The sequence below is a fragment of the Salmo salar genome, chromosome 27, assembly GCF_965601325.2.
Source record: "Salmo salar chromosome 27, fSalSal1, whole genome shotgun sequence".
NCBI classification, from domain to species: Eukaryota; Metazoa; Chordata; class Actinopteri; order Salmoniformes; family Salmonidae; genus Salmo; species Salmo salar.
This window is the reverse complement of record NC_138317.1, coordinates 18014105-18037263: the sequence shown is the minus strand read 5'-3', so window position 1 is coordinate 18037263 and position 23159 is coordinate 18014105. Positions and strand designations below refer to the sequence as shown.

General features: G+C 39.6%; 1 protein-coding gene across 1 annotated transcript; it reads left to right on the top strand.

Annotated features, from left to right (window-relative positions):
• Positions 1 to 17453: 17453 nt before the first annotated feature.
• Positions 17454 to 21851, top strand: LOC106588536 (uncharacterized). The gene is made up of 6 exons (XM_082970122.1): positions 17454 to 17658; positions 17904 to 18005; positions 19718 to 20085; positions 20723 to 20784; positions 21012 to 21160; positions 21573 to 21851. Exons 1-6 carry the CDS (start codon positions 17454 to 17456, stop codon positions 21656 to 21658), a joined length of 972 nt encoding a protein of 323 aa, XP_082826248.1. The 3' UTR covers positions 21659 to 21851.
• Positions 21852 to 23159: the final 1308 nt, after the last annotated feature.

Sequence of the window (23159 nt, the reverse complement as noted above, 5' to 3'; positions counted from 1 at the left end):
CAACATTTCACTGTCCTCCCCCCAACAGCCCACGTTATCAAGTTGTACACACTAGCACATCACCAGTACAGTTTAAGCACACCTTGCAATTGGAGCACCTTTCAAATTCTAAAAGAGTGTAATTTTTTTATTTCAGATGCCCCTGCAACAACAACTGTTCCTGCTACAATTTCCATAACAACGGCACCTCCTCCAATGGTGGAATTACAAGTCACCTTGCAACAAGTTTTTGTACCAGCCTTGACTGACCCTCAAAGCACAGAATTCAAAACACTTTCAGATACCATTACCACAATTGTAAGTCCTCGAAATCCAGATATGACCATTCATTTGTTTCTTTGTTGATGTGGTTATTGACTTTACCTAAGGTTCAAGTGACAATGACTTTAGGCTTAAAGAGCGTTGAGCAATGGGAATAAGGGATTGTTAAAAAAAAAATAGCCGAAGAATGTTGTATATATTCTGTTTGGAAAATCTCTCATACTATCTGATAGTCTATTAAAGTTGTCTCTTCTCTCCCCTACTCCTTACAGTGTGACACAATCTTCCGACAAAGATATGGGCTTTGTTACGTTCAGACGACTGTTACTCAATTCAGGTAATATTGTATTCTACTTTTAAACCATTTTCTTTCATTTAGACATGAACTTCTTTTGAATAGATAAGCGTTATTTTTAGCACAACTTTACATATTCAGTCACCTTTTCACTTGACCCTAACCTATGAACTTTTTGATCCTTTGCAGACCTGTGCCCCGTCTCGGTCAGGATCCTAACACAGAGGTGGGGTTGGAACTGGAGTTCAATGCGACCTCCACTGTACCTGTCCCCAAGGGCAGTGACATTGTTGATACATTGAAAGAGGCTGTGACCAATCCAAACTCTACCTTCAACTTCTCTGTGGATCTGAACTCCATCACTGTGATAAGTAAGCAAACCCAATCAATAGGTGCTCCAGAATTATCCATTGACATGTAATGTTCAGTTGTGGCAACTTTGAAGTTAAATAACGCTGCGGAATTGATCAAACAATTGCAGCTACATCAGCAACATTTCACTGTCCTCCCCCCAACAGCCCACGTTATCAAGTTGTACACACTAGCACATCACCAGTACAGTTTAAGCACACGTTGCAACTGGAGCACCTTTCAAATTCTAAAAGAGTGTAATTTTTTTTTATTTCAGATGCCCCTGCAACAACAACTGTTCCTGCTACAATTGCCATAACAACGGCACCTCCTCCAGTAGTGGAATTACAAGTCACCTTGCAACAAGTTTTTGTACCAGCCTTGACTGACCCTCAAAGCACAGAATTCAAAACACTTTCAGATACCATTACCACAATTGTAAGTCCTCGAAATCCAGATATGACCATTCATTTGTGTCTTTGTTGATGTGGTTATTGACTTTACCTAAGGTTCAAGTGACAATGACTTTAGGCTTAAAGAGCGTTGAGCAATGGGAATAAGGGATTGTTACAAAAAAATAGCCGAAGAATGTTGTATATATTCTGTTTGGAAAATCTCTCATACTATTTGATAGTCTATTAAAGTTGTCTCTTCTCTCCCCTACTCCTTACAGTGTGACACAATCTTCCGACAAAGATATGGGCTTTGTTACGTTCAGACGACTGTTACTCAATTCAGGTAATATTGTATTCTACTTTTAAACCATTTTCTTTCATTCAGACATGAACTTCTTTTGAATATATAAGCGATATTTTTAGCACAACTTTACATATTCAGTCACCTTTTCACTTGACCCTAACCTATGAACTTTTTGATCCTTTGCAGACCTGTGCCCCGTCTCGGTCAGGATCCTAACACAGAGGTGGGGTTGGAACTGGAGTTCAATGCGACCTCCAATGTACCTGTCCCCAAGGGCAGTGACATTGTTGATACATTGAAAGAGGCTGTGACCAATCCAAACTCTACCTTCAACTTCTCTGTGGATCTGAACTCCATCACTGTGATAAGTAAGCAAACCCAATCAATAGGTGCTCCAGAATTATCCATTGACATGTAATGTTCAGTTGTGGCAACTTTGAAGTTAAATCACGCTGTGGAATTGATCAAACAATTGCAGCTACATCAGCAACATTTCACTGTCCTCCCCCCAACAGCCCACGTTATCAAGTTGTACACACTAGCACATCACCAGTACAGTTTAAGCACACGTTGCAATTGGAGCACCTTTCAAATTCTAAAAGAGTGTCATTTTTTTTTATTTCAGATGCCCCTGCAACAACAACTGTTCCTGCTACAATTGCCATAACAACGGCACCTCCTCCAGTAGTGGAATTACAAGTCACCTTGCAACAAGTTTTTGTACCAGCCTTGACTGACCCTCAAAGCACAGAATTCAAAACACTTTCAGATACCATTACCACAATTGTAAGTCCTCGAAATCCAGATATGACCATTCATTTGTGTCTTTGTTGATGTGGTTATTGACTTTACCTAAGGTTCAAGTGACAATGACTTTAGGCTTAAAGAGCGTTGAGCAATGGGAATAAGGGATTGTTACAAAAAAATAGCCGAAGAATGTTGTATATATTCTGTTTGGAAAATCTCTCATACTATTTGATAGTCTATTAAAGTTGTCTCTTCTCTCCCCTACTCCTTACAGTGTGACACAATCTTCCGACAAAGATATGGGCTTTGTTACGTTCAGACGACTGTTACTCAATTCAGGTAATATTGTATTCTACTTTTAAACCATTTTCTTTCATTCAGACATGAACTTCTTTTGAATATATAAGCGTTATTTTTAGCACAACTTTACATATTCAGTCACCTTTTCACTTGACCCTAACCTATGAACTTTTTGATCCTTTGCAGACCTGTGCCCCGTCTCGGTCAGGATCCTAACACAGAGGTGGGGTTGGAACTGGAGTTCAATGCGACCTCCACTGTACCTGTCCCCAAGGGCAGTGACATTGTTGATACATTGAAAGAGGCTGTGACCAATCCAAACTCTACCTTCAACTTCTCTGTGGATCTGAACTCCATCACTGTGATAAGTAAGCAAACCCAATCAATAGGTTCTCCAGAATTATCCATTGACATGTAATGTTCAGTTGTGGCAACTTTGAAGTTAAATCACGCTGTGGAATTGATCAAACAATTGCAGCTACATCAGCAACATTTCACTGTCCTCCCCCCAACAGCCCACGTTATCAAGTTGTACACACTAGCACATCACCAGTACAGTTTAAGCACACGTTGCAATTGGAGCACCTTTCAAATTCTAAAAGAGTGTCATTTTTTTTTATTTCAGATGCCCCTGCAACAACAACTGTTCCTGCTACAATTGCCATAACAACGGCACCTCCTCCAGTAGTGGAATTACAAGTCACCTTGCAACAAGTTTTTGTACCAGCCTTGACTGACCCTCAAAGCACAGAATTCAAAACACTTTCAGATACCATTACCACAATTGTAAGTCCTCGAAATCCAGATATGACCATTCATTTGTGTCTTTGTTGATGTGGTTATTGACTTTACCTAAGGTTCAAGTGACAATGACTTTAGGCTTAAAGAGCGTTGAGCAATGGGAATAAGGGATTGTTACAAAAAAATAGCCGAAGAATGTTGTATATATTCTGTTTGGAAAATCTCTCATACAATTTGATAGTCTATTAAAGTTGTCTCTTCTCTCCCCTACTCCTTACAGTGTGACACAATCTTCCGACAAAGATATGGGCTTTGTTACGTTCAGACGACTGTTACTCAATTCAGGTAATATTGTATTCTACTTTTAAACCATTTTCTTTCATTCAGACATGAACTTCTTTTGAATATATAAGCGTTATTTTTAGCACAACTTTACATATTCAGTCACCTTTTCACTTGACCCTAACCTATGAACTTTTTGATCCTTTGCAGACCTGTGCCCCGTCTCGGTCAGGATCCTAACACAGAGGTGGGGTTGGAACTGGAGTTCAATGCGACCTCCACTGTACCTGTCCCCAAGGGCAGTGACATTGTTGATACATTGAAAGAGGCTGTGACCAATCCAAACTCTACCTTCAACTTCTCTGTGGATCTGAACTCCATCACTGTGATAAGTAAGCAAACCCAATCAATAGGTGCTCCAGAATTATCCATTGACATGTAATGTTCAGTTGTGGCACCTTTGAAGTTAAATCACGCTGTGGAATTGATCAAACAATTGCAGCTACATCAGCAACATTTCACTGTCCTCCCCCCAACAGCCCACGTTATCAAGTTGTACACACTAGCACATCACCAGTACAGTTTAAGCACACCTTGCAATTGGAGCACCTTTCAAATTCTAAAAGAGTGTAATTTTTTTATTTCAGATGCCCCTGCAACAACAACTGTTCCTGCTACAATTGCCATAACAACGGCACCTCCTCCAGTAGTGGAATTACAAGTCACCTTGCAACAAGTTTTTGTACCAGCCTTGACTGACCCTCAAAGCACAGAATTCAAAACACTTTCAGATACCATTACCACAATTGTAAGTCCTCAAAATCCAGATATGACCATTCATTTGTTTCTTTGTTGATGTGGTTATTGACTTTACCTAAGGTTCAAGTGACAATGACTTTAGGCTTAAAGAGCGTTGAGCAATGGGAATAAGGGATTGTTAAAAAAAAATAGCCGAAGAATGTTGTATATATTCTGTTTGGAAAATCTCTCATACTATCTGATAGTCTATTAAAGTTGTCTCTTCTCTCCCCTACTCCTTACAGTGTGACACAATCTTCCGACAAAGATATGGGCTTTGTTACGTTCAGACGACTGTTACTCAATTCAGGTAATATTGTATTCTACTTTTAAACCATTTTCTTTCATTTAGACATGAACTTCTTTTGAATATATAAGCGTTATTTTTAGCACAACTTTACATTTTCAGTCACCTTTTCACTTGACCCTAACCTATGAACTTTTTGATCCTTTGCAGACCTGTGCCCCGTCTCGGTCAGGATCCTAACACAGAGGTGGGGTTGGAACTGGAGTTCAATGCGACCTCCACTGTACCTGTCCCCAAGGGCAGTGACATTGTTGATACATTGAAAGAGGCTGTGACCAATCCAAACTCTACATTCAACATCTCTGTGGATCTGAACTCCATCACTGTGATAAGTAAGCAAACCCAATCAATAGGTGCTCCAGAATTATCCATAGACATGTAATGTTCAGTTGTGGCACCTTTGAAGTTAAATCACGCTGTGGAATTGATCAAACAATTGCAGCTACATCAGCAACATTTCACTGTCCTCCCCCCAACAGCCCACGTTATCAAGTTGTACACACTAGCACATCACCAGTACAGTTTAAGCACACGTTGCAATTGGAGCACCTTTCAAATTCTAAAAGAGTGTCATTTTTTATTTCAGATGCCCCTGCAACAACAACTGTTCCTGCTACAATTGCCATAACAACGGCACCTCCTCCAGTAGTGGAATTACAAGTCACCTTGCAACAAGTTTTTGTACCAGCCTTGACTGACCCTCAAAGCACAGAATTCAAAACACTTTCAGATACCATTACCACAATTGTAAGTCCTCGAAATCCAGATATGACCATTCATTTGTGTCTTTGTTGATGTGGTTATTGACTTTACCTAAGGTTCAAGTGACAATGACTTTAGGCTTAAAGAGCGTTGAGCAATGGGAATAAGGGATTGTTACAAAAAAATAGCCGAAGAATGTTGTATATATTCTGTTTGGAAAATCTCTCATACAATTTGATAGTCTATTAAAGTTGTCTCTTCTCTCCCCTACTCCTTACAGTGTGACACAATCTTCCGACAAAGATATGGGCTTTGTTACGTTCAGACGACTGTTACTCAATTCAGGTAATATTGTATTCTACTTTTAAACCATTTTCTTTCATTCAGACATGAACTTCTTTTGAATATATAAGCGTTATTTTTAGCACAACTTTACATATTCAGTCACCTTTTCACTTGACCCTAACCTATGAACTTTTTGATCCTTTGCAGACCTGTGCCCCGTCTCGGTCAGGATCCTAACACAGAGGTGGGGTTGGAACTGGAGTTCAATGCGACCTCCACTGTACCTGTCCCCAAGGGCAGTGACATTGTTGATACATTGAAAGAGGCTGTGACCAATCCAAACTCTACCTTCAACTTCTCTGTGGATCTGAACTCCATCACTGTGATAAGTAAGCAAACCCAATCAATAGGTGCTCCAGAATTATCCATTGACATGTAATGTTCAGTTGTGGCACCTTTGAAGTTAAATCACGCTGTGGAATTGATCAAACAATTGCAGCTACATCAGCAACATTTCACTGTCCTCCCCGCAACAGCCCACGTTATCAAGTTGTACACACTAGCACATCACCAGTACAGTTTAAGCACACGTTGCAATTGGAGCACCTTTCAAATTCTAAAAGAGTGTCATTTTTTATTTCAGATGCCCCTGCAACAACAACTGTTCCTGCTACAATTGCCATAACAACGGCACCTCCTCCAGTAGTGGAATTACAAGTCACCTTGCAACAAGTTTTTGTACCAGCCTTGACTGACCCTCAAAGCACAGAATTCAAAACACTTTCAGATACCATTACCACAATTGTAAGTCCTCGAAATCCAGATATGACCATTCATTTGTGTCTTTGTTGATGTGGTTATTGACTTTACCTAAGGTTCAAGTGACAATGACTTTAGGCTTAAAGAGCGTTGAGCAATGGGAATAAGGGATTGTTAAAAAAAAATAGCCGAAGAATGTTGTATATATTCTGTTTGGAAAATCTCTCATACTATCTGATAGTCTATTAAAGTTGTCTCTTCTCTCCCCTACTCCTTACAGTGTGACACAATCTTCCGACAAAGATATGGGCTTTGTTACGTTCAGACGACTGTTACTCAATTCAGGTAATATTGTATTCTACTTTTAAACCATTTTCTTTCATTTAGACATGAACTTCTTTTGAATATATAAGCGTTATTTTTAGCACAACTTTACATATTCAGTCACCTTTTCACTTGACCCTAACCTATGAACTTTTTGATCCTTTGCAGACCTGTGCCCCGTCTCGGTCAGGATCCTAACACAGAGGTGGGGTTGGAACTGGAGTTCAATGCGACCTCCACTGTACCTGTCCCCAAGGGCAGTGACATTGTTGATACATTGAAAGAGGCTGTGACCAATCCAAACTCTACCTTCAACTTCTCTGTGGATCTGAACTCCATCACTGTGATAAGTAAGCAAACCCAATCAATAGGTGCTCCAGAATTATCCATTGACATGTAATGTTCAGTTGTGGCAACTTTGAAGTTAAATAACGCTGCGGAATTGATCAAACAATTGCAGCTACATCAGCAACATTTCACTGTCCTCCCCCCAACAGCCCACGTTATCAAGTTGTACACACTAGCACATCACCAGTACAGTTTAAGCACACGTTGCAACTGGAGCACCTTTCAAATTCTAAAAGAGTGTAATTTTTTTTTATTTCAGATGCCCCTGCAACAACAACTGTTCCTGCTACAATTGCCATAACAACGGCACCTCCTCCAGTAGTGGAATTACAAGTCACCTTGCAACAAGTTTTTGTACCAGCCTTGACTGACCCTCAAAGCACAGAATTCAAAACACTTTCAGATACCATTACCACAATTGTAAGTCCTCGAAATCCAGATATGACCATTCATTTGTGTCTTTGTTGATGTGGTTATTGACTTTACCTAAGGTTCAAGTGACAATGACTTTAGGCTTAAAGAGCGTTGAGCAATGGGAATAAGGGATTGTTAAAAAAAAATAGCCGAAGAATGTTGTATATATTCTGTTTGGAAAATCTCTCATACTATCTGATAGTCTATTAAAGTTGTCTCTTCTCTCCCCTACTCCTTACAGTGTGACACGATCTTCCGACAAAGATATGGGCTTTGTTACGTTCAGACGACTGTTACTCAATTCAGGTAATATTGTATTCTACTTTTAAACCATTTTCTTTCATTTAGACATGAACTTCTTTTGAATATATAAGCGTTATTTTTAGCACAACTTTACATTTTCAGTCACCTTTTCACTTGACCCTAACCTATGAACTTTTTGATCCTTTGCAGACCTGTGCCCCGTCTCGGTCAGGATCCTAACACAGAGGTGGGGTTGGAACTGGAGTTCAATGCGACCTCCACTGTACCTGTCCCCAAGGGCAGTGACATTGTTGATACATTGAAAGAGGCTGTGACCAATCCAAACTCTACATTCAACATCTCTGTGGATCTGAACTCCATCACTGTGATAAGTAAGCAAACCCAATCAATAGGTGCTCCAGAATTATCCATTGACATGTAATGTTCAGTTGTGGCACCTTTGAAGTTAAATCACGCTGTGGAATTGATCAAACAATTGCAGCTACATCAGCAACATTTCACTGTCCTCCCCCCAACAGCCCACGTTATCAAGTTGTACACACTAGCACATCACCAGTACAGTTTAAGCACACGTTGCAATTGGAGCACCTTTCAAATTCTAAAAGAGTGTAATTTTTTTTTATTTCAGATGCCCCTGCAACAACAACTGTTCCTGCTACAATTGCCATAACAACGGCACCTCCTCCAGTAGTGGAATTACAAGTCACCTTGCAACAAGTTTTTGTACCAGCCTTGACTGACCCTCAAAGCACAGAATTCAAAACACTTTCAGATACCATTACCACAATTGTAAGTCCTCGAAATCCAGATATGACCATTCATTTGTGTCTTTGTTGATGTGGTTATTGACTTTACCTAAGGTTCAAGTGACAATGACTTTAGGCTTAAAGAGCGTTGAGCAATGGGAATAAGGGATTGTTAAAAAAAAATAGCCGAAGAATGTTGTATATATTCTGTTTGGAAAATCTCTCATACTATCTGATAGTCTATTAAAGTTGTCTCTTCTCTCCCCTACTCCTTACAGTGTGACACGATCTTCCGACAAAGATATGGGCTTTGTTACGTTCAGACGACTGTTACTCAATTCAGGTAATATTGTATTCTACTTTTAAACCATTTTCTTTCATTTAGACATGAACTTCTTTTGAATATATAAGCGTTATTTTTAGCACAACTTTACATTTTCAGTCACCTTTTCACTTGACCCTAACCTATGAACTTTTTGATCCTTTGCAGACCTGTGCCCCGTCTCGGTCAGGATCCTAACACAGAGGTGGGGTTGGAACTGGAGTTCAATGCGACCTCCACTGTACCTGTCCCCAAGGGCAGTGACATTGTTGATACATTGAAAGAGGCTGTGACCAATCCAAACTCTACATTCAACATCTCTGTGGATCTGAACTCCATCACTGTGATAAGTAAGCAAACCCAATCAATAGGTGCTCCAGAATTATCCATTGACATGTAATGTTCAGTTGTGGCACCTTTGAAGTTAAATCACGCTGTGGAATTGATCAAACAATTGCAGCTACATCAGCAACATTTCACTGTCCTCCCCCCAACAGCCCACGTTATCAAGTTGTACACACTAGCACATCACCAGTACAGTTTAAGCACACGTTGCAATTGGAGCACCTTTCAAATTCTAAAAGAGTGTAATTTTTTTATTTCAGATGCCCCTGCAACAACAACTGTTCCTGCTACAATTGCCATAACAACGGCACCTCCTCCAGTAGTGGAATTACAAGTCACCTTGCAACAAGTTTTTGTACCAGCCTTGACTGACCCTCAAAGCACAGAATTCAAAACACTTTCAGATACCATTACCACAATTGTAAGTCCTCGAAATCCAGATATGACCATTCATTTGTTTCTTTGTTGATGTGGTTATTGACTTTACCTAAGGTTCAAGTGACAATGACTTTAGGCTTAAAGAGCGTTGAGCAATGGGAATAAGGGATTGTTAAAAAAAAATAGCCGAAGAATGTTGTATATATTCTGTTTGGAAAATCTCTCATACTATCTGATAGTCTATTAAAGTTGTCTCTTCTCTCCCCTACTCCTTACAGTGTGACACAATCTTCCGACAAAGATATGGGCTTTGTTACGTTCAGACGACTGTTACTCAATTCAGGTAATATTGTATTCTACTTTTAAACCATTTTCTTTCATTTAGACATGAACTTCTTTTGAATATATAAGCGTTATTTTTAGCACAACTTTACATATTCAGTCACCTTTTCACTTGACCCTAACCTATGAACTTTTTGATCCTTTGCAGACCTGTGCCCCGTCTCGGTCAGGATCCTAACACAGAGGTGGGGTTGGAACTGGAGTTCAATGCGACCTCCACTGTACCTGTCCCCAAGGGCAGTGACATTGTTGATACATTGAAAGAGGCTGTGACCAATCCAAACTCTACCTTCAACTTCTCTGTGGATCTGAACTCCATCACTGTGATAAGTAAGCAAACCCAATCAATAGGTGCTCCAGAATTATCCATTGACATGTAATGTTCAGTTGTGGCAACTTTGAAGTTAAATAACGCTGCGGAATTGATCAAACAATTGCAGCTACATCAGCAACATTTCACTGTCCTCCCCCCAACAGCCCACGTTATCAAGTTGTACACACTAGCACATCACCAGTACAGTTTAAGCACACGTTGCAACTGGAGCACCTTTCAAATTCTAAAAGAGTGTAATTTTTATTTATTTCAGATGCCCCTGCAACAACAACTGTTCCTGCTACAATTGCCATAACAACGGCACCTCCTCCAGTAGTGGAATTACAAGTCACCTTGCAACAAGTTTTTGTACCAGCCTTGACTGACCCTCAAAGCACAGAATTCAAAACACTTTCAGATACCATTACCACAATTGTAAGTCCTCGAAATCCAGATATGACCATTCATTTGTGTCTTTGTTGATGTGGTTATTGACTTTACCTAAGGTTCAAGTGACAATGACTTTAGGCTTAAAGAGCGTTGAGCAATGGGAATAAGGGATTGTTAAAAAAAAATAGCCGAAGAATGTTGTATATATTCTGTTTGGAAAATCTCTCATACTATCTGATAGTCTATTAAAGTTGTCTCTTCTCTCCCCTACTCCTTACAGTGTGACACGATCTTCCGACAAAGATATGGGCTTTGTTACGTTCAGACGACTGTTACTCAATTCAGGTAATATTGTATTCTACTTTTAAACCATTTTCTTTCATTTAGACATGAACTTCTTTTGAATATATAAGCGTTATTTTTAGCACAACTTTACATTTTCAGTCACCTTTTCACTTGACCCTAACCTATGAACTTTTTGATCCTTTGCAGACCTGTGCCCCGTCTCGGTCAGGATCCTAACACAGAGGTGGGGTTGGAACTGGAGTTCAATGCGACCTCCACTGTACCTGTCCCCAAGGGCAGTGACATTGTTGATACATTGAAAGAGGCTGTGACCAATCCAAACTCTACATTCAACATCTCTGTGGATCTGAACTCCATCACTGTGATAAGTAAGCAAACCCAATCAATAGGTGCTCCAGAATTATCCATTGACATGTAATGTTCAGTTGTGGCACCTTTGAAGTTAAATCACGCTGTGGAATTGATCAAACAATTGCAGCTACATCAGCAACATTTCACTGTCCTCCCCCCAACAGCCCACGTTATCAAGTTGTACACACTAGCACATCACCAGTACAGTTTAAGCACACGTTGCAATTGGAGCACCTTTCAAATTCTAAAAGAGTGTAATTTTTTTATTTCAGATGCCCCTGCAACAACAACTGTTCCTGCTACAATTGCCATAACAACGGCACCTCCTCCAGTAGTGGAATTACAAGTCACCTTGCAACAAGTTTTTGTACCAGCCTTGACTGACCCTCAAAGCACAGAATTCAAAACACTTTCAGATACCATTACCACAATTGTAAGTCCTCGAAATCCAGATATGACCATTCATTTGTTTCTTTGTTGATGTGGTTATTGACTTTACCTAAGGTTCAAGTGACAATGACTTTAGGCTTAAAGAGCGTTGAGCAATGGGAATAAGGGATTGTTAAAAAAAAATAGCCGAAGAATGTTGTATATATTCTGTTTGGAAAATCTCTCATACTATCTGATAGTCTATTAAAGTTGTCTCTTCTCTCCCCTACTCCTTACAGTGTGACACGATCTTCCGACAAAGATATGGGCTTTGTTACGTTCAGACGACTGTTACTCAATTCAGGTAATATTGTATTCTACTTTTAAACCATTTTCTTTCATTTAGACATGAACTTCTTTTGAATATATAAGCGTTATTTTTAGCACAACTTTACATTTTCAGTCACCTTTTCACTTGACCCTAACCTATGAACTTTTTGATCCTTTGCAGACCTGTGCCCCGTCTCGGTCAGGATCCTAACACAGAGGTGGGGTTGGAACTGGAGTTCAATGCGACCTCCACTGTACCTGTCCCCAAGGGCAGTGACATTGTTGATACATTGAAAGAGGCTGTGACCAATCCAAACTCTACATTCAACATCTCTGTGGATCTGAACTCCATCACTGTGATAAGTAAGCAAACCCAATCAATAGGTGCTCCAGAATTATCCATTGACATGTAATGTTCAGTTGTGGCACCTTTGAAGTTAAATCACGCTGTGGAATTGATCAAACAATTGCAGCTACATCAGCAACATTTCACTGTCCTCCCCCCAACAGCCCACGTTATCAAGTTGTACACACTAGCACATCACCAGTACAGTTTAAGCACACGTTGCAATTGGAGCACCTTTCAAATTCTAAAAGAGTGTAATTTTTTTATTTCAGATGCCCCTGCAACAACAACTGTTCCTGCTACAATTGCCATAACAACGGCACCTCCTCCAGTAGTGGAATTACAAGTCACCTTGCAACAAGTTTTTGTACCAGCCTTGACTGACCCTCAAAGCACAGAATTCAAAACACTTTCAGATACCATTACCACAATTGTAAGTCCTCGAAATCCAGATATGACCATTCATTTGTTTCTTTGTTGATGTGGTTATTGACTTTACCTAAGGTTCAAGTGACAATGACTTTAGGCTTAAAGAGCGTTGAGCAATGGGAATAAGGGATTGTTAAAAAAAAATAGCCGAAGAATGTTGTATATATTCTGTTTGGAAAATCTCTCATACTATCTGATAGTCTATTAAAGTTGTCTCTTCTCTCCCCTACTCCTTACAGTGTGACACAATCTTCCGACAAAGATATGGGCTTTGTTACGTTCAGACGACTGTTACTCAATTCAGGTAATATTGTATTCTACTTTTAAACCATTTTCTTTCATTTAGACATGAACTTCTTTTGAATATATAAGCGTTATTTTTAGCACAACTTTACATATTCAGTCACCTTTTCACTTGACCCTAACCTATGAACTTTTTGATCCTTTGCAGACCTGTGCCCCGTCTCGGTCAGGATCCTAACACAGAGGTGGGGTTGGAACTGGAGTTCAATGCGACCTCCACTGTACCTGTCCCCAAGGGCAGTGACATTGTTGATACATTGAAAGAGGCTGTGACCAATCCAAACTCTACCTTCAACTTCTCTGTGGATCTGAACTCCATCACTGTGATAAGTAAGCAAACCCAATCAATAGGTGCTCCAGAATTATCCATTGACATGTAATGTTCAGTTGTGGCAACTTTGAAGTTAAATAACGCTGCGGAATTGATCAAACAATTGCAGCTACATCAGCAACATTTCACTGTCCTCCCCCCAACAGCCCACGTTATCAAGTTGTACACACTAGCACATCACCAGTACAGTTTAAGCACACGTTGCAACTGGAGCACCTTTCAAATTCTAAAAGAGTGTAATTTTTTTTTATTTCAGATGCCCCTGCAACAACAACTGTTCCTGCTACAATTGCCATAACAACGGCACCTCCTCCAGTAGTGGAATTACAAGTCACCTTGCAACAAGTTTTTGTACCAGCCTTGACTGACCCTCAAAGCACAGAATTCAAAACACTTTCAGATACCATTACCACAATTGTAAGTCCTCGAAATCCAGATATGACCATTCATTTGTGTCTTTGTTGATGTGGTTATTGACTTTACCTAAGGTTCAAGTGACAATGACTTTAGGCTTAAAGAGCGTTGAGCAATGGGAATAAGGGATTGTTAAAAAAAAATAGCCGAAGAATGTTGTATATATTCTGTTTGGAAAATCTCTCATACTATCTGATAGTCTATTAAAGTTGTCTCTTCTCTCCCCTACTCCTTACAGTGTGACACGATCTTCCGACAAAGATATGGGCTTTGTTACGTTCAGACGACTGTTACTCAATTCAGGTAATATTGTATTCTACTTTTAAACCATTTTCTTTCATTTAGACATGAACTTCTTTTGAATATATAAGCGTTATTTTTAGCACAACTTTACATTTTCAGTCACCTTTTCACTTGACCCTAACCTATGAACTTTTTGATCCTTTGCAGACCTGTGCCCCGTCTCGGTCAGGATCCTAACACAGAGGTGGGGTTGGAACTGGAGTTCAATGCGACCTCCACTGTACCTGTCCCCAAGGGCAGTGACATTGTTGATACATTGAAAGAGGCTGTGACCAATCCAAACTCTACATTCAACATCTCTGTGGATCTGAACTCCATCACTGTGATAAGTAAGCAAACCCAATCAATAGGTGCTCCAGAATTATCCATTGACATGTAATGTTCAGTTGTGGCACCTTTGAAGTTAAATCACGCTGTGGAATTGATCAAACAATTGCAGCTACATCAGCAACATTTCACTGTCCTCCCCCCAACAGCCCACGTTATCAAGTTGTACACACTAGCACATCACCAGTACAGTTTAAGCACACCTTGCAATTGGAGCACCTTTCAAATTCTAAAAGAGTGTAATTTTTTTATTTCAGATGCCCCTGCAACAACAACTGTTCCTGCTACAATTGCCATAACAACGGCACCTCCTCCAGTAGTGGAATTACAAGTCACCTTGCAACAAGTTTTTGTACCAGCCTTGACTGACCCTCAAAGCACAGAATTCAAAACACTTTCAGATACCATTACCACAATTGTAAGTCCTCGAAATCCAGATATGACCATTCATTTGTTTCTTTGTTAATGTGGTTATTGACTTTACCTAAGGTTCAAGTGAGAATGACTTTAGGCTTAAAGAGCGTTGAGCAATGGGAATAAGGGATTGTTAAAAAAAATAGCCGAAGAATGTTGTATATATTCTGTTTGGAAAATCTCTCATACTATCTGATAGTCTATTAAAGTTGTCTCTTCTCTCCCCTACTCCTTACAGTGTGACACAATCTTCCGACAAAGATATGGGCTTTGTTACGTTCAGACGACTGTTACTCAATTCAGGTAATATTGTATTCTACTTTTAAACCATTTTCTTTCATTTAGACATGAACTTCTTTTGAATATATAAGCGTTATTTTTAGCACAACTTTACATATTCAGTCACCTTTTCACTTGACCCTAACCTATGAACTTTTTGATCCTTTGCAGACCTGTGCCCCGTCTCGGTCAGGATCCTAACACAGAGGTGGGGTTGGAACTGGAGTTCAATGCGACCTCCACTGTACCTGTCCCCAAGGGCAGTGACATTGTTGATACATTGAAAGAGGCTGTGACCAATCCAAACTCTACCTTCAACTTCTCTGTGGATCTGAACTCCATCACTGTGATAAGTAAGCAAACCCAATCAATAGGTGCTCCAGAATTATGCATTGACATGTAATGTTCAGTTGTGGCAACTTTGAAGTTAAATAACGCTGCGGAATTGATCAAACAATTGCAGCTACATCAGCAACATTTCACTGTCCTCCCCCCAACAGCCCACGTTATCAAGTTGTACACACTAGCACATCACCAGTACAGTTTAAGCACACGTTGCAATTGGAGCACCTTTCAAATTCTAAAAGAGTGTAATTTTTTTGATTTCAGATGCCCCTGCAACAACAACTGTTCCTGCTACAATTGCCATAACAACGGCACCTCCTCCAATGGTGGAATTACAAGTCACCTTGCAACAAGTTTTTGTACCAGCCTTGACTGACCCTCAAAGCACAGAATTCAAAACACTTTCAGATACCATTACCACAATTGTAAGTCCTCGAAATCCAGATATGACCATTCATTTGTGTCTTTGTTGATGTGGTTATTGACTTTACCTAAGGTTCAAGTGACAATGACTTTAGGCTTAAAGAGCGTTGAGCAATGGGAATAAGGGATTGTTAAAAAAAATAGCCGAAGAATGTTGTATATATTCTGTTTGGAAAATCTCGCATACTATCTGATAGTCTATTAAAGTTGTCTCTTCTCTCCCCTACTCCTTACAGTGTGACACAATCTTCCGACAAAGATATGGGCTTTGTTACGTTCAGACGACTGTTACTCAATTCAGGTAATATTGTATTCTACTTTTAAACCATTTTCTTTCATTTAGACATGAACTTCTTTTGAATATATAAGCGTTATTTTTAGCACAACTTTACATTTTCAGTCACCTTTTCACTTGACCCTAACCTATGAACTTTTTGATCCTTTGCAGACCTGTGCCCCGTCTCGGTCAGGATCCTAACACAGAGGTGGGGTTGGAACTGGAGTTCAATGCGACCTCCACTGTACCTGTCCCCAAGGGCAGTGACATTGTTGATACATTGAAAGAGGCTGTGACCAATCCAAACTCTACCTTCAACTTCTCTGTGGATCTGAACTCCATCACTGTGATAAGTAAGCAAACCCAATCAATAGGTGCTCCAGAATTATGCATTGACATGTAATGTTCAGTTGTGGCAACTTTGAAGTTAAATAACGCTGCGGAATTGATCAAACAATTGCAGCTACATCAGCAACATTTCACTGTCCTCCGCCCAACAGCCCACGTTATCAAGTTGTACACACTAGCACATCACCAGTACAGTTTAAGCACACGTTGCAATTGGAGCACCTTTCAAATTCTAAAAGAGTGTCATTTTTTATTTCAGATGCCCCTGCAACAACAACTGTTCCTGCTACAATTGCCATAACAACGGCACCTCCTCCAATGGTGGAATTACAAGTCACATTGCAACAAGTTTTTGTACCAGCCTTGACTGACCCTCAAAGCACAGAATTCAAAACACTTTCAGATACCATTACCACAATTGTAAGTCCTCGAAATCCAGATATGACCATTCATTTGTGTCTTTGTTGATGTGGTTATTACTTTACCTAAGGTTCAAGTGACAATGACTTTAGGCTTTAAGAGCATTGAGCAATGGGAATAAGGGATTGTTACAAAAAAAAATTGCCGAAGAATGTTACATATATTCTGTTTGGAAAATCTCTCATACTATTTGATAGTCTATTAAAGATGTCTCTTCTCTCCCATACTCCTTACAGTGTGACACAATCTTCCGACAAAGATATGGGCTTAGTTTCGTTCAGACGACTGTTACTCAATTCAGGTAATATTGTATTCTACTTTTAAACCATTTTCTTTCATTTAGACATGAACGTCTTTTGAACATATAAGCGTTATTTTTAGCACAACTTTACATATTCAGTCACCTTTTGACTTGACCCTAACCTATGAACTTTTTGATCCTTTGCAGACCTGTGCCCCGTCTCGGTCAGGATCCTAACACAGAGGTGGGGTTGGAACTGGAGTTCAATGCGACCTCCACTGTACCTGTCCCTAAGGGCAGTGACATTGTTGAAACATTGAAAGAGGCTGTGACCAATCCAAACTCTACCTTCAACTTCTCTGTGGATCTGAACTCCATCACTGTGATAAGTAAGCAAACCCAATCAATAGGTGCTCCAGAATTATCCATAGACATGTAATGTTCAGTTGTGGCACCTTTGAAGTTAAATCACGCTGTGGAATTGATCAAACATTTGCAGCTACATCAAAAACATTTCACTGCCCCCACCCACCCCCAACAGCCCACGTTATTAAGTAGTCCACCAAAATCGGTTGAAATTTCGTACAATTTATTCTTGGTTTGATCTCTAATTACATGCATTTTCCATTCACAGGGATCCCAAGCACAGCCACAGATGTCTCGACAAATACAACAGCTCCTCCTGTTGCAAAATCAACAGCAAGAGGAATCAGAACCACTACTTCCATCTCAGTCGGTAGGTGATTTGTTGCGCAATCCATTATCTAGAGGTTGACAGCTATATTTTTTGACTATAATTTTCCCTTAACCTTTCTGGGACCGGGGGCAGTACTGAGAAGTTTGGATGAATGAGGTGCCCAATGTTAACTGCCTGTTACTCAGGCCCAGAAGCTAGGATGTGCATATAATTGGTAGAGTTGGATAGAAAACACTCTAAAGTTTCCAAAACTGTTAAAATAATGTCTGTGAGTATAACAGAATTGATATGGCAGGCACAAATCTGAGGAAAATCCATCCAGGAAGTGGCATTTTTTTGAATTTAGTGTTTTTCCATTGAAAGCGTATCCACCATATAAATGGATGGGACCTAGATTGCAGTTCCTATGGCTTCCACTACATGTCAACAGTCTTTAGACATTGTTTCAGGCTTTTATTCTGAAAAATGAGTAAGAATGACAACATTTTCTGAGTGGTCGCTAGAATGAACAAGAGCTTTTTGCTCGACTGGGAGCGCGCCCTCCGTTCTTTTTCCTTTTGTATTGAATACTCTATTGTCCGGTTGAAATATTATGGATTATAAAGACAATAGACAACCTGAGGATTAATAAAAAACATTGTTTGACATGTTTCGACAAACTTTACCGGTACTATTTGGATCTATTTGTCTGCCTGTTGTGACCGCCTTTGAGCCAGTGGATTACTGAACAAAACATGCCAACAAAACAGAGTTTTTGGGATATAAAGAGGGCCTTTATCGGAACAAAACAAACATTTATTGTGTAACATGGAGTCTTGTGAGTGCAACCATATGAAGATCATCAAAGGTAAATGATTAATTTATCGCTATTTCTCACTTTTGTGACTAATCTACTTGGCTGGAAAATGTTTGTATGTTTTTGTAAGCATGGCGCTGTCCTCAGATAATCACATGGTATGCTTTCGCCGTAAAGACTTTTTGAAATATGACACAGCGGCTGGATTAACAAGAACTTAAGCTTTATTTTGATGTATTACACTTGTGATTTTATGAAAGTTAAATATTTATAATACTGTAGTTTGAATTTGGCGCTCTGCAATTTCACCAGATGTTGTCGAGGTGTCCCGCTAGCGGCACGCCTTTCCCAAACTTAATAACTATCATATTGCAAGTACACAAAAGTACTTTTTCTACCTAGTCATATGGTCATACCATGGATCATTTAGCTAATTGATTTTGAATTTTAGGATCCCTTTGGGTATAATTATTATACACAAATTATTTGATAAAATGTTGAATCTGGCCTTGACTTCTATTGCCCATAGAAACGCATTGAGTAACACATTCATAAATGGCAAAAAGACACACAAAAACGAAATAATGAGGAGCAAGGTTTTGAAGTGTCATATGAGTTTGTAGCCCAAACGGTGCAGACGCTACAGACAGAAGTTGGCACATCAGCATTACAGATTTCAGACGAGTCCCGTGGGGTCAAACCGTTCAGCGTTTCCGCGAGAAGACCAATTTTCAGGATGTCTCATGGTCTGACAAACACTGCTGTAGCTCAGCCACCTTCCACCGCTAATGCGGAAGGCCAACATAAGCGAATGCGGTGGATTGGCACAAATCTCTAGCTTAAACTGATGGATTTTGATGGGGATTTTTTTAATGATGTTACTTATATTGACGAACGGCTGCCTCAGTAGACTCTTAAGGATTAATAATAAGAGATCATTTTAATTTTATTTCAGGTGGTCCTAAATCTGCTGTTCTTACTATAACTACTGTGGCTGGCACAACCATCACACAACCAACTGGAGAACCTGCCACTGTTCCTGTGACTGGGCCTGCAACTACAACAACATCTGTGCCCCTCACAGGGGTCCCAGATACATCCACAGGTGCCACAACAATTACAACGGCTACTCCTGTCATCGCAACCGTTGTCACAGCTGCTCCAACCACTACAACTGCTGCTGCCACCACAACCTCTGTGGCCACAATTATACTCACTACAGTGTCTGTGGAGTTCACGTCCAAAGGAGAGACATTTATCTCCGACCTATCAACCTCATCCTCTCAGGCCTTTCAAACTCGAGCATCACTGATTAAAACACAGGTGAGCCTCCTGAAGGAATGAGAAGAACACAAATGTGGGAAGGTCCTGATGAGGGGTAGAATACAGTAATAAACACCTCTCAGTTTACTCTTATTATGATAGCTAAATACTGCACAATTTAAAAACTTTCCCCCCAATCCCCACTTCCCCAAAACACGTGTAAATATTTGACTGTAAATTGCGCCTTCGTGTATTATACTTATGCTAATATTATACTCTACAGAGCAATTTACTTTAGGTTCGTATTCTTATCTTTTATTATTTCTTATTGTTATTACATTGTTGAGAAGGAACCTGCAAGTACGCATTTCGTTGGATATTGTATACCATGTGTATCCCCTACATACGACTAGTATATATGGAATACCGAGTGGTTCAGCGGTCTAAGGCACTGCATCTCAGTGCTAGAGGTGTCACTACAGACCCTGGTTCGATTCCAGGCTGTATCACAACCGGACTTGATTGGGTGTCCCATAGGGCGGCGCACAATTGGCCCAGCGTCGTTAGGGTTTGGCCGGGTAGGCCATCAGTGTAAATAAGAATTTGTTCTTAACTGACTTGCTTAGTTAAATAAAGGTTAAAAAATGTTTACTTGAAACTTGTTTGTCTAAACTTTACATGTTTTTTTGCCTTGCAGCTTGAACCTTTCTATCAATCAGCTTTCACATCATTCAACAGTTTGACAGTAATAAAATTCAGGTGAATTGTTTGCATTCAATTGATTATGTTGATTTTAATTAATTGAATTCTACAGCCAAAGAACCGTATACAGATTTCATGAAAATGTATATAAACATGCTACATCATAAATAAAAAACTCATAGAATTCCTTTTTAAAATAAAGAAATATTTCATTATGAAAATATATTGTAGTTCTATATTGCAAGGCTCAACTGTCATTAAAACAATCTCTCATTTGTTCCCAGAAATGGATCAATCATTAACACCATGAATTTAGCATTTAGCTCCTCCGCTGTGCCAAATTCCAAGGAAATTGACACCGTTTTGATAAAGGCTGCACATAACATCACAGCTTTCAACATCAACCCCACGTCAGTTACTGTCAATGGTGAAGGTAAAAAAATATTGTCCATGCTTTATGGTAAATTCATATTTTGTATGCCATTATCTAGAGGTTCTATATGGTGGAAAACAAAGTTATTGTAGCAGTAACAGAATTTGTATTTGTATTTATTATGGATCCCCATCAGCAGCTACTCTTCCTGGTGTCCAGCAAAATTAAGGCAGTTTATACAATTTTAAAAACATTACAATATATTCACAGATTTCACAACACACTGTGTGTCCTCAGGCCCCAACACTACCACATATCTACAGTACTATCTACAGTACTAAATCCATGTGTATGTGTGTGTGTAAATATTTAACAGTAAATATGTACAGGCCTTATTCACAATAATCATGTAGCAGGTTGGCAAATACATATTTCCCTTTCATGTTCACTTTCTCTCTCTTTATCTATGCAGTTGTGACCTCAAGTGGAATAAGCAGCAAGACCAGTCTCTTCACTGCCTCCTGTCTGGTGGTGTTGTCGCTGCTGCTGTCAAGCTAGTCTCAGCAGCAAGCAGCAGTATGAAATATATTAACTTTGAAAATGTATTTACCTCATGCCCCCCACTCCCATCATATATAATGGCAACCTATTTAATCAGTATTTGTTCAACTAAATTGATTCTCATTATAGTTATAGTTATTATACTCATTATTCAAATTGAAATAAACCTATTCTAATCAATTGGAGCTTTTTACTGTGGTATATTTACTTTGTCTTACATTACATTGAAAAGTTTATTTTCCAACAAAATGAGGATTAGCAGATTATAATTGAATGTCTTTAATGATTTAGAAGTGCCTACCAGTCATTTTGTACTCATTTGATGTGTGGCCCCAGTGGCAGAAAATGTATTGAAATTTAAGAGTTGACGTTCTTCCATGATCAGATATTCTTTGGTTGTTCTGCATATTGTACACTATGCGTTTTATAAATGTCTAATGATGTCACATGCACAGTGACGATTTTATCATCTAAATTATGGTGGGGCAAACAAACCAAAACATATTTAGATGCTTGCCAGCAAAACCACTACACAACACAACACTAAACAATGCATGAATTGCACTGTAACGGTGACAAACTGTGCCCACACACTGTTAGGGCCTACATAAAACTGTCCCAACAGCAGTCCCAACGTCTTACCACTGCTACACCTGGCTATCGGCGGCGAAACAGTTCATTCAGCCTCATTTACTGCCTTTCAAAAAAACATAGCTGATATGGCTGACTTGCTTAAACAAATGTGGTTTCTACTGACAATTGAGATGTACAAACTAAGGGGATGACGAGGGGATAAGAGGCAATCCGTAATTTTGATTATGACATTAATGAGAGCACTAGGACGAGCGTAGTCAATATAACAATTTGTTCAGCACTTTTGAAATGTACAGCAACAGAATTCAGAACATGGGTCGTTCTTACAGTATTCTCCCTGTACACAAAGTCAGAACCATAGGATAAATAGAGGGCATATAAGCCGATAATGAAAGCTCTTACAATATTCGATGATTACCTTTCTCTAAAACAGGTTATAGGCTACATGTGCACCACCAAGTCAGAACAGTAGACAAAATTAGGAGGGGAAACTGGACCAAATTATTAGGGTGAGGCACATGGGCTACTAACAACTTACTACACAACATACACTTAGTATTATTTTCTTAGCTACAGTATACATATCTCCCTGGCATAACCTAGTGTTTAGAGCATTAGGCCAGTAACCGGAAGGTTGCTGGATCACATCCCCAAGCTGACAAGGTAAAAATCTGTTGTTCTGCCCCTGAGAAAGGCAGTTAACCCACTGTTCCCCTGGCACTGTGGATGTTAATTAAGGCAGCCCCCCGCACCTCTTTAATTAAGAGGGTTTGGGTTAAATATGGAAGACACATTTCAGTTGAATACATTCAGTTGGACAACTGACTAGGTATCCTCCTTTCCCCATATTACATAATTTATGCAGCAGCATACAATACATTTTTGGACTCACCTTGTTGTGCTG